Genomic DNA, 18,839 nt, shown 5'->3' on the forward strand with positions numbered 1-18,839 from the left:
AGCTCAGAATACTGCAAAGCCTCCTTAGAGAAACTCAACTAATTAAAAGGCATTGATCTAAACATTCATATTAGAAAAATCATGTGAATGAGAAAACATATATTACACGTACTGTAGCAGCAAGGCAGCTGCACTTAGTACTGAGTGTGCATGTAAAATACACATATGTGCAAATACATATGTAATATACACACATACATAAAAGAAATGGTAAATCTCAAATAGGGTCATAAGAGTTTGGATACAACTGAAATGGCTGAATAACAATATCATTAGGTATATATATATTATATGTGATATATTTCTATATCCCTAATCTTGTAAAGTTGACATTTGAAATTCATTTTTCATATTATCTAATGGGATTCTTTAAGATATACTTTTAAAGGAAAGTATTATAGAGGATGACCAAAATAGAGTAATTGTCTGGAATCACAATCAAGGTAGAAAATAACTATAAAATATCTTTTTGTTTTTAGCTTAACAATTTAAAAAAACAAATGGAAAATAAAATCAAATCCTTTGAAGAACTACAGCAAGAGGTATGCAAAATTCACAGCTTAGAAATTTAAAATCTTATTACAACAGTAGTTTAAAAAACAATATTTTATTTACCACAATTCTTAGGTTAGTATAAAATGATATCAATAAAAATCCTTTTGATCATTTTACAGAATAAAGCCTTAAAAAAGAAAAGTGTGGCAGAGAACAAACAGTTGAGCATCTATGAGATAAAGGTATTTAGTTTCATCTTGTAATTTTAAAACATTTTCTTGTAAAATAATAAACATTTTGTACTTATTTGTTGTTCTGTATAGACAATTGTCCTTAGAGTCAAAGAAATGTAGATTCAGGTCCTGCCTTCTTAACTATACACAAGTCACTTCACCCTCTCAGTAGTACTCTAGGCCATTATATAAGACTTGGTTGCAGGGAAGTTTGAATCTGCATCAATGAAGCGAATATTCACACTGGGGGTTCACTATGTCAGTGAAATCATATATCTGTCCATTATTTTATATTGTTGCTATATATCAAAAAGAATTATGTTTTGGAACTAAGGAAACATTTTAATCATAATATATCATATTAAACCTTTTAATCATAATGTATCATATTTTCTAGAAAACAAAATATTAGTTATTCTATTAAGGGTACATCTAGATTGCTGACGTTATTTGAGGAAGTATGGGAATGCAACATAAATTAATGGGAAAAATACTGAGCTTATATTTCTGGTTCAACCTTGCCAATTTTTATTGCGGTTGTTGTTAAAGGCAAATCTTTAAGATTCTGAGGCTGGCTTTGAATTAGGTTCTTTCTGACTCCAGAACTGATGCTCTGTCACTGCATTATCTAGCCCCCAAACTTTCACCATTTTTTGAGGATAATTTTACTGCTCTCTAAAATAAGTATTTGCAATTCTGGTGGACCTGGCAATTGCCTATTATTAAATTTTTTAAAAATTTATAAAAGCAAAAAATAAATGTGAACTCTCATCAAAGAAGGCATAGCACTTATCAATGGGAATATTTTTTCTTTCTTGTTATAAGGTGAATAAATTAGAATCAGAGCTAAATGACTCTAACAAAAAAATTGAAGAAATGACTGACAACTACCAAAAAGAAATTGCTGACAAAAAGATATCAGAAGAAAATCTTTTGGGAGAGGTAGGAATGTATGAAATGTATGAAAAAATTATATTTTAAGATGATGTCATTTGTTCTGCTTCTCAAAAGGAAAGGGTTTAATGCACTTTAGAAATTTGAAAAACTGAAAAATTAATTTATTCATTTGGTATTAAATTTATATAAGGTTGTTCCTTCCAGCTATTAAATAGTAGCTTTATAGTAACTCAAAATAGAGCTACTATCATTTGTGCCAAGTTTTTTGTGTAGGAATTAAATTGTAGTGAAGTTAATTTACATCTTTTTCAAAGGGATGGCTTCATGGTATCTTATTATTGACCCAGAAAAATGAAATCTTTTTTTTTTTTTTTTTTTTTTTTTTTCTTTTTCTGAGTGACTTGCCCAGGGTCACACAGCTAGGAAGTGTTAAGTGTCTGAGACCCCATTTGAACTCCAATCCTCCTGAATTCAAGGCTGGTGCTCTATCCACTGCACCACCTAGCTGCCCCAAAATCTTTTTTTAAAAGAATAAGTTTAATTAGTAGGTTGGTTTATTATAACAACTTACTTTTTCTCAAAACCCAAACATTATAAATTAAAAATATTATAAACATAAGAAAAATTTAAATTTAAAGATGTATATATAATATATTTATATATTAATATCTATTATTTATATGTTATATTTATTTATATAATATAATATATTTAATGACTAGTATGTATATCAAAGCTATTGTGTACTCTGAAGGCCTATTAATAAACCCTGAAGGCCCACTAATAAATTCATGAAATAGGTTCTATTTATAATTCATTTATGAAGCATTGATACAGACAATATACCTTAATGTTATATAGAAAATATTGGTTGACCTTTGAATCTTGTTGTTCATTGAGAACAATCAAATGCATAATTATTTACTTATACAATAATAAATAATGAAAGTTAAAAGTAGCTAAAGCAAATAATTAAATTTTGTAATAAAAATGTAAACAGAATAAATTAGTGAATTTTCTAATGTTAATTTCCTTGACTTTAAATTTATGGTGTAGATGGTAGAACATATATATTATTGTGTGGTTTTTTCAAATTAAATTAATCTCTTGCTTATACATTTTATTTTTATATTTTTTAATAGGTTGAAAAAACAAAGGCAATAGCAGATGAAGCTGTAAAACAACAAAAAGAAATTGATCTAAGATGTCAGCATAAAATTGCTGAAATGGTAGCACTTATGGAAAAACATAAAGTAATCAAAGCTTTTGTTTAGATTTTAAATTGTTTTTGATATGTTTAAAAAGTTAATTCAGTCATAACTATTAAGATTTTCTTTAGGTTTAAAATGACCATTCATAGTTGGGACTTTGCTGTGCAGCAATATTGCTCTGCAGCAGTATAATTCTGATTCTAAAATCACACCTTTTAATTGTTGAAGTTCAATGTTATATATATAAAAGATTTGTTCTCTCCTTTTTTGTTCAATTTCAGAATGATGTGGCCATTTAGGACATTTTGGATTGGCAATATGGAAATTATATAAACTGCAAATCTGTGAATTATTTAATTTAAAGACAATCATATATATCTATGAAACTATTAAGTACCATGTTCTACAAATGTTAGATTTTATTTGTTGCATAAGACCTATTAAGTAAAATGTATTAGATTTTGATAATTTTTTTCAGAACATAGGTGACTTTCCTGTTTTATATAGGATCAATATGATAAAATAGTTGAAGAAAGAGATGCGGAATTAGGATTATATAAGAGCAAAGAGCAAGAGCAGTCATTGAAGAAAATATCTTTGGTGAGCTCTATGACAAATAGGATAAAGACTGTATGATGATGCTAACATAAATGCTTGAAAGACAAAAATTCAGTAAAGCTATTCAGTTAATTTTTTTTTAATTTACATGATTCTCTGATCATGGGTTGTTGTTGTTTTTTTTTTTTTTAATTTGTTTTTTTATGGCCATGCACTCCTATAAAACTTTTTTTTCTTAGTTGCTGCTTCTTTGTCTTTATTTATTTATTTTTACTGAATTGACTAATACTTTTATTGAATTAAGTGGGATATTTTAGAGTTGTAAAGATAGAGTAAAAGAAATTTATTATCAAATAGTGGATAAATAGATGTCCCTAGAGTCAGGAAGATATGGCTTCTAGTCTTTCCTCTGACACATACTAGACAATTTAAATTGCAGATCAATTTAAAATCTGAATTGATAATAATTGCTTCTTCAGTGTAAGTTCTCCATAATGATAAAATATCTAGAAAAAAAATTCCATATAACTTTTAAAGGAATTTAAGTGGATTTTGAAAAGTTCTATTCTCCCATCAACTTTTTGACAGGAAATTAAAATAGCAATTATGAATGTATGCTAATTTAGTCTTTTATAAAATACATACTCAACTAGGCCAGTCTCCATGGCTGCTCAGTATTATTTTCATTTATATTACATGGGATCCCTCTAGAATTTCCCCATCAGCTTTTGTAGACCTTGTCCACTGTGCACACATGTCATCTTCCTTCAGTTGATAACTTCATAGTACTTCCTTTATCAGAAAGATTGGGGACATCTGATGTTAGATTCTTCATCTCTATTTTTTGCATACTTCAACAATTTCTGGTAGTATCTCTCTTTCATCTTAGATTCTATCTTTCTGCTTCCTCCAGAGTTTGCTTATTACTCTCTATTGTTTTTTTCCATATGCCCAGAAATTTTCTTTTCTTCCTGGTCCTACAATCCTTCACATTCCTATCTCTTTATCCATTACCATAATTTTTCTCCCTTTATCTTTACTGTCATATACCTAATAAGCGTAGTTTGTACTCTGCCTCTACTTCTTCAATACTGAGTCATTAACTCCTTAAGATCTGTTAAGTAACTGCTGTGTACTACTTATTGTGCTAGGCTGGAATATACAAAAACAATAAACAGTCCTTCAAATTATAACAGAAAAAGTTTTTGTCACTCACTTTGTTTAGAGAAATTTCAGAGAGATTCCCAAAGAGAACAGAGACAAAATATAGAAAATAAAATGGTTGGAATAGGATGATAGAAAGATAACACTTGAGACATTTATATATATACTCATATTAAAAAAGATGAATAAGAGAAATAAAAATTTCTGTAATCATATTAAAATGAAAAAGAGTAGAAGTATTTGGTCTGGATCATGAGACTAACAAATAGTTGGGTGGCAAATTAAAAAGGGTAAGCAAGAAAACTGGGGAAGCAATAAAAAATATAACTAGCATAGAGTAGTGAAAAAAAGAGAAGTAAAGCAAATAATGTCATGAGAAGATTTCTATCTTGAAGAAAGCATAGGGAATTATCTCTAATAGTTTGAATTATGGTAAATTAGGAAGCCAATCATGTAGAAGAATTTAAAGTTTATGTTTTATAGATGATTTGTTTTTGTGTTAAATGGAAATTTAATTGAATGGTTTTACTTATATTGAAACTTTAACATTGGGTTGATGCATTAACTATCTTCCCCTGTATTTTCTTTAGGAAATTGAGATATCTAATCTCAAGAGCAAACTTTCATCTGTTGAGACTCAGCTTAAAGAAGAAACTGAGGAAAAGGTAAGTTTATGTTGTTATGCAGGGAGAATTCTCAGATTAATCTTAAAATGTTTGTATTTTAATGTAACTTATTTTTGACTCTTTATTCTTATCTAATTCTGTAATACAAAATGCCATGATTGTCAAGGGCAAATGGGTCAGAGGATATAGGATATCATCTTCCAGGTCATTTACATCTGAAAGGGAGACTTTAAGCTATCTGGTATGTTAAATGTGCATGTACATGTACATGCTTCTAAATATGTTTCAGAAATAATGTCCAGAATAATGTCTATGTTTCAGAAATAATGTCCAGAATAATGTCTATGTCATAGAATGGAAATACACTAAACTGCTCACTTTAATACAATGAAGTAGATGATCCTTGTGGATCTATATTCTGGATCTTTTACTTCTCCTCAAGTCCCAGAGGTAAACAAGAATTGAGATATGATTTATAGAAAATACAATGTAATTCTAAGTGAGAAAAGATTGCATAAATCATAATTAGGTACAGTAATATTATCTGATCACAGTTTTGATGAATTAAAGTATAAATGGATGGCTGTCCTAATATGATGTTAGAAAATTCAGTTAATCAAATGAGATTACATTAGGCATTACATATTGTAAAATCTTTTGGTCTGTGATTAGCAGTGTACCAAATATTGGGTAAATATTTTAACAAATATCTTCCTAGGGGAAAAATTGTGCTAGATAAGTCTAGACAATCTAACAAAACAATAAATTAAGCTCTGGCTAAGGTATAAATGTTCACACTAAAAATCTAATATCAGGGGCAGCTAGATGGCACAATGGATAGAGTACCAACCCTGAAGTCAGGAGGACCTGAGTTCAAATGTGGCCTCAGACACTTAACACTTCCTGGCTATGTAACCCTAGGCAAGTCACTTAACCCCAATTGCCTCAGCAAAATAAATAAATAAATATATATAAAGACATACACACACACACACACACACACACACACACACACACACACACACACACACACATAATATTAGATTTTCTCATGTGACTCCAGTACACGCCTGGATTTGTTATTGTTGTTCTCTAGTGTTGGAAGAAGAGTAAGAGAGAATGGTGCTTCTAATCTAAAGATAATATTGTATTAACTATGTACTTTTGATAACAAAAACAAATAATAATGATTTTATTTTGTATGTTGATGAAATATTCCATGGCTGAAGTTAGGACCAGAAGTACTATTAGGGCAATTTGGCAAAGCTGTGCTTTTCCTTGATCTGGCTTTTAATGTAAAAAAATTAATACTTCTATTGAGATGCAACTTTTTGAAAATAAATAACTGTTGAGAGTCAGTGCTGTGTGGGCCTTTTTATTTTTTTATTTGGATAGAAAGAACAAATCAAATAATTTTTGCCTTCATTGTGTTATATAATCTTCTAGAAGTTACAAATAACTTTTCTCATGTAATGTAGACATGAGGGTATTTGATAAATATCATTTGGTTTTGGTAGTAGTAATTATAATAATAGAACTATTTAAACTGAAAAGTTGCAAATAGAATTCTTATTATGGATATTTTTACTAGGAAAAACTTTTAAGAGAGGCAAAAGAAGATATGACTATGCTCAAGGAGAAGAAGGATAAGGTAAAATACTATTTTTCATACTTGTTTTTATAACCAATCTATCTTCTGAGGGCTACTTTTGGACAAAAACCTACAAGTTTAGATAATATGAACTATTTTTTTCCAAATCATGTTTATTTAAAAATTTTTGAATTCCAAATTCTCTCTGTCATTTATGTATCTTACATCCATTGAGAAAGCAAGCAATATGATGCTCATTATATATGTGTTCACTCTAATAAAATATTAACTCCTTGATAGTAGAGAATTTTATTTTTGTCTTTGTAACCCTAGTGCTTAGCACAATGTCTGGATTATAGTAGGCATTTAATAAGTGTTATTGATTGATTAATTTACGTTGTGTCTAACAAACTTGATAAGAAAAATGTTAAGAAGAGTGAAAGAATATTTTTGGTAGAATTGATTAGTTGTATCAAGACAAAATTTTAAATATTGGTGACTCAGAAGGCGTGATTATCCTGATGGTACTACCATGTATAACCAAGATGAATACTTTCAACTAAAATTTTCAATCATAATAATTTGAAAAAAGTTTTTGAGAACAAAAAGTCCAATTTTCTGAAACTTGGATAAAAATAATTGTTGAGATAATTTTGCTATAGTAGAACTGGAAGATGGAGCTAGTTGTGGGTTTGTAAAAGAAGACTTAGATCTGAAAAGTAGCTTGTTCATCATTGGGAATTTGTCAGTTGTTAAAATATTTCTTTATAAAGATAAACTATATGCAGGTTATACCACAATGTTTGTCATTGAGGTTATGATAGTATACACTAAAAATGACATCATAATATTTTGTTATTTTTTTGTCCTCATTTTAATGTGTTCATGTTAATTTTGAATAAAGTAAATTTCAATATTTTGTGTAATAGTAGAAATGCTGCAAATAGTAAGGAAGTGTAAATTAGAAGAAATAGGTTCTGGATCTGTGGTTTCATTGGTATAGAGAACTCCCAAATGAGGAAATGCCTTTGACTTTCTAAGAACTATTCCCTAATAGATAAATAGTTAAAAGATGTTAGAAGTGATTTTCAAAGGAATATTCATAGTGTGCCTTACACATAGAAGGTGCTTAATTACCAAATCAAAATCTAACTTTCTGATTTTTATATACCATTATTTGCAATCATTTCTTCCTACTGTCTTTTTTGATGCCCAACTATCTACAGTATTCAAATTATCAGAGTAATTGCTTTGCTTTCTTGGCTGGCCGTGAAATTTGTCTTGGTTGTGAGCAGAAGGAATATATACCTTTCCAGGGTTCTTACTCTTTGTTCTCCCCCTAAAGGTTGAATGTTATTTACTTATTATCTAAAAACCAATAATAGAATACAAGTTAGAACCCAGGCCTCCTGAGTAGCAGCTAAATATGCTTTCCAGTAATTACCTCTTTTTAATTAAGTAAATGCATCTTTAATATAATTTTATCGATGATTTTAAGTGGTTTTGTTATCCAATGTAGAAAATACAAACATCTATTTTGGCAACTCCTGAGACCAGCAAGTGGAAATGTGATTCTAAAATGGATACTTCAGAAAATGCATCATTAAATTTCACATCAGTTGATCGCATCCAATCAAAAAACAAAGAATTTCTTTGGACACCTGTCAAAAAATCCTTATCCACACCAATAGTAAAGGTTAGTTGCTTAATTTTTCAAAAGGATAACAGCATTGTAGATGTTTGATACTCAAAAAACCTTGTGGTATTGGTAAGCTTAATATCTATGTGGCTATTGTTTTTCAGAAAGATTTAAAAATTAGAATTTTGGTTCCTAGTTTCTGTAATTGACTTGTTCTTACATATTAACAAATCATTTAATGTTTATATCTCTTTATATATAATATTATATAATTCATTGAACTTATGAAAATGAGTAAACTACATTACTTAAAGAGTCTCAGATTTGGGGCAGCTACATGGAGCAATGGATAGAATACTAACCTTGAAGTCAAGAAGACCTGAGTTCAAAGGTGGCCTCAGACACTTAACACTTCCTAGCTGTGTGACCCTGGGCAAGTCACTTAACCCCAATTGCCTTGAGTGGGAGGAGAGTCTTATTTGCATTGGCTTGTATATAAGATAACCCTGATATTTGGGTAACAATATATTTTAAGACTATTTTTCAAATAACATTTCATTTTGATTACTATGACTTACTATCAACATAGACAGACAAAATATACTTATTTACAAAATATGTGACCTGGAATTAATGCAATGGTTATTCAGTTCCTTGTTCCCTTCTCCATTTAAACCAGACACACATAAAATTAGCTTTCTAAATAATGACAATGATTTACATTTATAGAGCCCCAAATACTTTACATGCAATATCTCATATGGTATTCTAAATAGTGTCTAAATAATATTTTTCTCATCTTGCAAATATATCTGAAACAAACTGAATGATTTATTTAAAGCCACACCTCTAGTAATGATTAGAGTTGAGATTTGAACCTGAATCTTAGAACTTGAAATCCATTCAAATGTCCTTTTCCTCCCCCTACCCCCTCCCTAATTTAAGGGATCAAGAGTTTTTAAGCTGCTTTGTCTCTTGGATAGTTATCTTTCAGCATTTATTTATATTTATCCTTAGTTTATCTGTACTCTGGGCTGGTTGTGTTGTCTTCTTTTGGTCTTTATCCCTTATACATTTGGACTATTGTACCAGCCTGCCTCAAGTCTCTTCCTACTCTAATCCATCCTCTATTCAACCAACAAATAATTTTCCTAAATTCACTGGTTCTCTTTTACCAGAAGAAAATATAAAATGCATTCAAAGTCCTTAATTTAAATCCTTTGTACCTTTCCAATCTTCTTATAACTTATTCCCTGACATGTACTCTTTGATCCATTGACGTTAGCCTTTTACTGTTCCACAAACAAAATACTTCCCTAAGCTCTGGGAATTTCTCTGGTTTTCCTGTAGTTTTGAAACAATCTCCTTCTTCATTTCTACCTACTGACTTCCCTGACTTCATTTAAATCCAAATTAAAATCTTTTACTGCTTTCCTTCTCTTAATTATTTCATTTTTAACTTGTAAATGGTTTGTTTTGAAAAAATATACATGTATATGTGTACATATGTATATATCTTATCTCCCCATTAGGTTATAAGGTCTTTAAGGGCAGAGATTGTCTTTTGCCTATTTTTCTATCCATAACATTTAACATAGTGCCTGGCAAATAGTAGATTTTTTTTTTATTATTATTATGGCTTTTTATTTACCATATATATGCATGGGTAATTTTATAGCATTGATGATTGCCAAACCTTTTGTCCAATTTTTCCCCTCCTTCCCCTCCGATGGCAGGCTGACCAATACATGTTAAATATGTTAAAGTATAAATTAAATACAATATATGTATACATGTCCAAACAGTTATTTTGCTGTACAAAAAGAATAGGATTTTGAAATAGTGTACAATCAGCCTGTGAAGGAAATCAAAAGTGCAGGTGGACAAAATTAGAGGGATTGGGAATTCTATGTAGTGGTTCATATGTGAAAGGTATTTTTATTGTATCATAAGTTGTATATGTACTTTACCATTGTATTTTTATCTTTTCTCATGTTAAGGCATACACTGTAAAGACACCAACAAAAATGAAAATACTGCAGAGTGAAAAGAAGAATCCATACAAGGAAGGAGCAAATAGAAAAAGAAAAATGCTATTTGATTTTGATACAAATTCAGATAGTTCAGATCAAACTGACCTTTTGGTAAATATATTATCAAGATGTGGGGTTTCTTCTAATACTTTTTTTCCTAAATTATTTGCATGTATAGCATTATTAATGAAATGTTATATATTAGAATAATGTGCCTCTTTATTATTCAGATTTGGATATACCATAACCAGATCCAAAATGATGATATGTCATATCCATGCCATACTTATACAGATTAAGATATATTATGTACCTTGAAGTATAATTGAATTCAAAAAAAGTTTGTTATAAAGTGATCAGTCTAAATGGGTGATACCATTATTCTCCCTAAAAGATTATTAATAGTAAGAGCAATCAGGGGCAGCTAGGTGGCGCAGTGGATAGAGCACCAGCCTTGAATTCAGGAGGACCTGAGTTCAAATATGATCTCAGACACTTAACACTTCCTAGCTGTGTGACTCTGGGCAAGTCACTTAACCCCAGCCTCAGGGTGGGGAAAAAAAAATAGTAAGAGCAATCAAAAAATGAAATAGGTTTCTTAGTGAGACAGTAATTTCTCCCTTATTGGAGGTTTTTAGGTAAAGACTTTATATCACTTATGGATGCAATAGAAAAGACTCATTTACAAGTATAGTTTCACTAGATCTCGGACTAAGATTCTATGACTCTGAAATAGTATTGTTGATTGGATTGTCACTTTAAGAAAACATTTTCATATGTTCACAACTTCTTTTGGCACCTTAAATATGACTGATATTTAATATGCTACAGGATTAAAGAATTTATTATGTACCTAATACACACATATTTGTAAATATTTTGTGTAAATAGTATGAGCAGAATTTCAGTACACACTAGAGATGGGACATTGATGAAATGAAAATCTTACTCTTCTCTCTTAAATATTACATAAGTGAAACTCATTTTCCATATATTCACTTAATATAAATTTATTTTTACATATTCAGTCAACTGGAACAATAAAATGCATATACTTATAATTTTGCTTTCTTACCTGTCCTTTAAGCCAAAGTAAAACTTCATGTAAATTGCAGAATCAATCAATTATACTCATTAAGTTCTTATTATGTGCTAGATAGTTATGTGCCAAATACTCTCCTAGGTTCCAGGAATTCTAATGCAAAGCATATATTTTATTAGAAGCAAAAATTGATTGTGTCAGATTAGTTAACTTTTTTTTTTTTTTTTAAAGTTTCCAGGCCAGTAGATCAGAGGAATTCTCTAGAAACTTTAAAGAGATTTCAACAAGTATTTGATGAATTCTCCCATGGTATCCTGATAGGAAAGATGAAGATGTGGATTAGATTAAATAAAAGTTATATTTAGACCTGAGTTGATGACTGAAACTAGAGAATGGGTATTAATGAGTTGATGTTAACTAGAGAGAGGTCACTAGTGGAGTGCCCTAAGGAGATGTCCTTGGTTCCATATTTTAAAATATTTTTTATTTATAACTTTGATGAACTTTATAAACATTAGTAACATGCTTATAAATATATAGAAACCCAAAGTAATAACATGTTGGATGACAGAATCTGTAGCTGAAAACACTTTGAAAAGGTGGACCATATTTCAGAGATGTAAACTTTTACATTTATTAAATTTGTAAATTATAAGACTTTATATGTATATATATATATAGTTAGGTAACTATGGATGAAAAAAAGATATGGAAGTTTTATTAGTCCATAAGTTTAATATGGAACTTAAAAACTTAAAAAATGCAACAGGACAGCTAAAATAACCAATATAAACTTAAGCTGCATCAGTTGATATATAGTGTTCAGAACAAGAGAGGTAATTTTTGGAATGTGTTCCTGATCAGGTGATATCTAGAGAAATATAATTCTGATAGTTACAATTTGAGAAGTTCAAGTGATAAATATTTAGTAGAACAAAAAACTAGTCTAACAGCTCTCTTTTGAACATCTCTCCCATGCATGTGTTAGAATTATATAAGGTTCCTTAAAAGACATGACAAAAGTAACCTTATTCATTTACCCTCTATCTATTATTAAGACATAAACAAAAATACAAGAGTATTTGCCACTTTTGTACAGTGTCTAAAATGAAGAGAGATTCCCTGTAGATAGGAAAGTTCTTGACATGCATCCTTGTGGATGTTATGGCATTGTTTGAATCAAACCCCTAGCATATTACATAACCTCTTTAATGAAAACCATAATTCATCAAAAGAATTTGATTTAATTATCTATAGAGAGAACACAAAATAGATAAATCATATTTATTTTCTAGACAACAATGTAGTTGGATGGACAATAGAGTTTGTACATAATTATACATAAAATGTGTATACACACAAATATGTATACATACATGTAAATTTTAGACAGTAATTAAAAATTAAGTTAGTTCCACAATATTAAACAAGAAGAGAAGAGCTGGCTAGATTGTCTTTAAAAGTTGCAATTTTTAATGACCCAAACTTCTTTCTGAAAAAAAAAAATCCATGTTTTAATAACAGCATTCTAGCAGTGATGCTATATGGCTGTGAATCATGGAAAACAAAAGAAGTGAAGAATTACCAAAGGTCAATGAAAGACATGCATGGTGGGTATAAGCAAGTTTTCAGACATTACAAATAGGTAGAAATGGTGTAAAAATGTCATAGAAATGTAAGATGTGGTAAGATTGAGAAGTAGTTGATGATTCAAATACTCTTCTTATTTGCAATATCTTGAGAAATTGAGGAAGGCACCCCACCAGATTGGGGTTACTTTCTGCAATTTATGAGAAGACATATACTAGAGTCACATAGGAATGGCAACATGTATGGATTGTGATTGACATTGTTCTAAGATTTATCTATATTGACAAGATCATGGTTAGTCTGGAATATTACTAAAATGAAGAACTTTAAAAAGAGAGAGCAACCACGATAAGGAAGGGTATTGAAAGCATGATAGATCAAAAATACTGAAGATATTCATTCTGCAGAAAGTAGCTTTGGAAAGAGATAGCTGTTTTGAAAATCTTTTATGGGGAAGGAAAATAAGATTTTTTTTTTTCCTGCTTAACATTAGACTATAGAACTAGGAACAAACTAGGAAAAAAAATTATATATTTTACAGTTATATAGGAGAAATTTCCTAACAATTAGATCTATCCTATAGTGGAATACATTATATTGGAACTAGGAGTCTTTAAACAGAGACTTTGGAGGATTCTGTAGAGGGTGTTTTTGGTGTGTGTGACTTGAGTTACAGGACTTCTGAGATCCTTTCTAAATCTGAGAATCTGTGATTCAGTTTACCTGATTGGTTGATACTAAATTATTGTGGTGATTAATTATATTTTATAGCCTCATATTATTCACAAGCCTCCTGCCTTATGAAATGGAAGTGACTTTGAGTTCTCAAAGCTTATGTAGTAGAACTAATCCATTTATACAGTTATAAAAATTTTAAGTATGACTTGGCAAACACATTATTTTCTTAAGAAGTGAGCATGCTTAATAATGTGCAACAAGAAAATGGTATTTACACACATATATTGTAACACATGTAAAATGTATGGGATTACCTGCCATTGGAGGGAGGGAGTGGAGGGAGGGAGGGGATAATTTGGAAAAATGAATTAAAAAAAAAAAAAGAAAGAAAAGATAATTCATGGCATGTAACAATAAACTATAAGATTAAATATTAAAAAAAAAAAAAAAGAAGTGAGCATGCTAAGTATGGGGAGGCTCATGTATTGAGGTTACTTGATGAAAATGAGAAAAGATCACCAGGATTTTGCTAATTCAATTAAATTCAATAAATATTTATCAAATGACTACCATGTACAAGGTACACCACTAGGCTCTAAGAATATAAAGTAAAAATAAAACAGTCCCTATTCTCAAATAGCCTACATTCTACAAGAAGATGACAGATGGGAAAGAAGAGAATAAAATGTATACAATAGAAATACAAAGTATTTTGAGAAGTAAGATGTCACAAACAACTGGAAAAAGTGGCAGGGATCAAGGAATGCTTTACAAAAGTTGTGGTACCTGAACTGAATCTTGAAGGAGGATTAGGATTTTAAGAAGTGGAGATTGAGGATTTGCTTGAGTAACTGCATGAAGGAAGGAGAGAAGCTAGTAAATTATAGAGTGACTAGTGTCCAATTTCATTGGAATTTGAAGTATATGAAAATGAGAGGTAGGTGGCAACCAGAAAGTGGAATAGCTTATTTGCCATTCATGAGGAGTTTGTAAGATCTAGTGGTAACAAGGAGCCTCTGAAAATTTTGTGGCAGTAAAGTGGTATTATCAGATTTGTCTCTTAGATCATTATTTTGGCAGCTGTGTAGAGAATGTGTGAAGGGTGGAATTTTGGAGAAGTATACTTGAAACAAGTATACTTGCAACAAGGTGTTAACTCAGTGGAATTGATGAGATAATGGTTCTCTAGTTCACATATATGCTTAGTACTTAGCATAGTGATGTAATGGTTCTCTTAGTTCATACGTAATCAGTATGCTGTAATGATGTAATTACAATAAGGTAGATAAGGGCTAAGAAGGACTGGAAGATATTCTATCTTTGACCAGCCTTATAGTGGCTCTCATGCCTCCTGCACTAAGATCAAAACTGGGCCAGAATAAAGCATGTAGACTCTATTCTTGACCATTCTTGTGGTGTCTGTCCTGCTGAGACCAAGGCCCATCTGAAGGACCTCCAGAAAGCTAGCCCAAACATTACAAGAATGTGAGGGAAGAATTAACAGAAAGCAGAAAGAAGAATTAGGAATCTATAATAGTAGTCCATTTAAGGGAAGTTTGAGTCCTGAATTAAGATGGATAGTAAGGAAAGAGACACATTTTGAATGTAACTTGACTTTCAACCAAGTCTTGTTAGGAAAAGGCATCTCTGTGTTCTTATAGCCTACAGAATGTGATTCCAGATTGAGAATATGGATATAACCCTGAGTCATTGCATAAGAGGCAAAGTTGGCCCAAGAGCTTTGGAAAGGAGAAACAATATTTTATTGATAGAAGAGAGAAAATGTGTGGTTCTGGACTCTTCTTGGGAACCAATGCTAAATCTGACTAAGGGATTGAATTAAAATATTATAAAAATAATATATTCCCTGAATATTCTCAAGATTTCCAAAGTAGCATTATTCATTTTTTAAAAATAGAAATTCAGAGTAATCCAGGAAAAGTAAATGAGCATAAATGGATGATGAATCTGATAGAGACAGAGAAATGAAATAATTGTATCTCAACTATTGAATTTTATTTGTTTTTTAAGAATTATTTTATTAAAAAACAAATAAATAAATATGGCTTATGGAGAGGCATGGATAGAGCTCTCTGGAATGTTGGCCACTACTCTTTCCAAGAACTGATTTCTGCCTTGAGAGGAATGGAAGGGACTGGCCTACTCTATTTTTCCTGAAAGAGAGAGGACCCCTAGAATTATGTATATATGTTCTCTTTAGTGTCCACACACATATTTCTGATTTAAGTACATGAGTTTTTTTAGGTTCAAAAAGCCCCTTTCCAAGCTACTATCTCCTAAAGGGAAGAAGATGCCCACTGGTTTGTCCCCTTCCTACCAAATATGTTATACATTAATCTATCACAAACAAGAATTACTAAGAAAATACAATTATCCTAGCCAAAAATAGAGATTGGAGAAATTATACATATTAAAATATACCAGACAAGTCATGAGTGAATGAGCTCTTTAGATGAGAGTAAGTAAGCCTTCAGAGTTCACTTAATAGAAAGGACCCAATCTCACCCAAGAGGAAATTGCCTAAATGCTCTGAAAAAGAAAAGTGGAAATGATAACAATAACAACACAACAGCAATAACAGTATTCAGGTTTGCACTTTATGAATATTATCTCATTTTATCCTCTTAAAAATCCCAGGAGGGAGGTGCTATTATTATCCCAAGATTTTGGGTGAAGAAACTGAGGTAGTTTAAGTTACTGGCCCAAGGTTATATATTATCACATTTGTCTTTTAAGTCCAGTGCACTCATTATTTATACCACCAAGGTACCAATAAGGTGCTGATTTTACGTTTCCAAAATCTGTGTCTCTTTTTTTCTCAAATTGATCCTCAAGAGAGTCTAGAATTATGCATGCCCTCGCTCAAAGCAAGAATGAATTTTCTCCAAAACTTCTGAACCAATTCTATGCCTCATGCATTCACAAAGGATTGTGTCCATAGTCTTTGCACTAAGCCAGAATCATGATCTTCAGGCAGCATGCAACACAAGGCTGCCCTTTCTCAACATAGTTTGGTTAATAGTAGGGTCATAGATAACATTTTTTCCCTTAAGATTAGCAATGCGTATATTGGACTTAACATATATTTTTACCATGTTTAACATATATTGGGTTATTTGCTATTTAGGGGAGGGGGTGAGGGAAGGGGGGAAATTGGATCACAAGATTTTGCAAGGGTCAATGTTGAATCCATGCCTATGTTTTGAAAATAAAAAGCTCTAATAAAAATTTTTTTTAAGAAAGATTAGCAACAAAGGGGAAAACAATATGAAATAACTAAGGGAAGCTAAGGCTAAGGGGAGCAGTTTTTTTTTTTTTAATTGAAATGACTTTCATCACATTCATAAACAGATGAGAAAAAGTCACTGGTGAGAGATTGAAAATGCAGGAGATTAAAATATTAGATCAATATTAATTGCTTATAAATAGATCAAGTCAATATGATAAAAATGACAAAAATAACAATCCATCTGGAAAAACAAAAGATCAAAAATATCAAGAGGATTAATGAAAAAAAATATAATGCAAGGCCGCCTTATAGAAATGGATTTCAGACTATCTTATAAAGGAGTAATCACCAAGACAATTCAGTATTGGCTAAAATGCAAATTGGTGGATCCAGTGAAATAAATTAGGTGTACAATATAAAGTAGTAAATGACTATAGTAATCTAACATTAGATAAACCCAAAGATCCAAGCTTTTGGGCAAGAATATAGAGTTCTTTTATCCATACATCTCACAGGTAAAATTTTTTATGCTGCCCTAATTTGCTTATGATAGTATTTTTAATGTTCGGTTCATATAGCAATTTAAATCTTGGTATTTTTCGTGTGGGATGTTGGTCTTTCCTATAATTTGAATATATAATAAAGCTGTAATAACATAATTTAATAAGCACAAAAAAGAAAATATTTTTTAAAATTTGATTTTTATTTCATTATCTTAAAGAGCATGGTTTCAGATGAAGATAGACTTCAAAAACTATACAAGAGTTATCCTCAAGCTTCTCATCAAAGTGTCGCAACACCAAAGAAGGTAAAATTATGAATTTTAATTCAGAATTAAAATTTTAAAATTATACTTATTCATCAAACAGTAACATATTTGTGTTTCTATTTTTGTTCTAGAATCAGAGACCTTTATCTTTAACAACTCCAGGATCAGCAATGAAATTTGCAGCTATGAGAAAAATGAGAGAAGACGGTTGGGCTGCAGTTTCTAAAGTGGACAGGAAAAAAAAATTAAAGGAAGCAGAAAAGCTATTTACTTAAAATTTAGTTAAATGGTAGAATTAACTGGTTCAATAACATAAAATTTGTTACAAAGGATTTTGTTTTTTCTTTGATAGTTCATGATTTTTTATTTAGGCTGTCCTAAGTTTTCTAGAAATAGACAAAGCTTTAAATTGCTTTTGGATTTGTGTAAAATACTTATTTAATTTTCCTTTCCTATATTTTAGGTTTAAATATAAATAATTATATATTACTTGAAAAGTTATAATTGTATTCAAGTCATTAAATACAGTCTTGCTATTGCTATTATTTTGATTCAAGTTGTTGTTTCCCAATTTTTTTTTAAAAGACTATTGACTGAAATTTTCTGTTGATTTTTGTTTCAAACAGTATTTATTTTTAATTCTATTGTGAGAACATTTTGGACATAAATAGTACTTATAGGCCCACTATAGTCAGTCAAGACACATTACTACAAAGTTAAGTTACTGAAATATTGTTTTGTCATACAAAGAAATCTTTTACATAAATTACTTTACATGGATTGTTTTAGGATTTATATATGTTTATATAAAAATTTCATATAAATACTATTATATATATGTGTATATATATATATAAATGATTTCTCTGTATATATATAAAATTGTTTTCACAAAAATCTCTCATGTAAATTTTATTTTTAGATTTTTGTGAGAATTTTGTATGTATGCAAGGATTCTATATTCTATTCTCTCTATATACTATTTCACTTGATGATCTAATCAGTTCCCATGAATTCAATTATCATCTCTATGGTAATGGTTTTCAAATCATCCTTTCAAATT

General features: G+C 30.2%; 1 protein-coding gene across 2 annotated transcripts in view; it reads left to right on the top strand.

Moving 5' to 3' along the window:
* SYCP1 (synaptonemal complex protein 1) overlaps nucleotides 1-18,540 on the top strand; it is a 94,077-nt gene extending 75,537 nt beyond the window's left edge. For both annotated transcript variants that reach the window (XM_074263153.1, XM_074263152.1), the window contains exons 24-34: nucleotides 480-542; nucleotides 675-737; nucleotides 1,554-1,670; nucleotides 2,768-2,878; nucleotides 3,344-3,436; nucleotides 5,149-5,223; nucleotides 6,776-6,835; nucleotides 8,295-8,471; nucleotides 10,415-10,558; nucleotides 17,729-17,815; nucleotides 17,908-18,540. In XM_074263153.1, the coding sequence (XP_074119254.1) occupies nucleotides 480-542; nucleotides 675-737; nucleotides 1,554-1,670; nucleotides 2,768-2,878; nucleotides 3,344-3,436; nucleotides 5,149-5,223; nucleotides 6,776-6,835; nucleotides 8,295-8,471; nucleotides 10,415-10,558; nucleotides 17,729-17,815; nucleotides 17,908-18,051 (1,134 nt within the window). In that variant the 3' untranslated portion in view covers nucleotides 18,052-18,540. The remainder of the gene's footprint in view (nucleotides 1-479; nucleotides 543-674; nucleotides 738-1,553; nucleotides 1,671-2,767; nucleotides 2,879-3,343; nucleotides 3,437-5,148; nucleotides 5,224-6,775; nucleotides 6,836-8,294; nucleotides 8,472-10,414; nucleotides 10,559-17,728; nucleotides 17,816-17,907) is intronic.
* Nucleotides 18,541-18,839: the final 299 nt, after the last annotated feature.

The sequence above is a fragment of the Sminthopsis crassicaudata genome, chromosome 4, assembly GCF_048593235.1.
Source record: "Sminthopsis crassicaudata isolate SCR6 chromosome 4, ASM4859323v1, whole genome shotgun sequence".
Classification (NCBI taxonomy): Eukaryota; Metazoa; Chordata; class Mammalia; order Dasyuromorphia; family Dasyuridae; genus Sminthopsis; species Sminthopsis crassicaudata.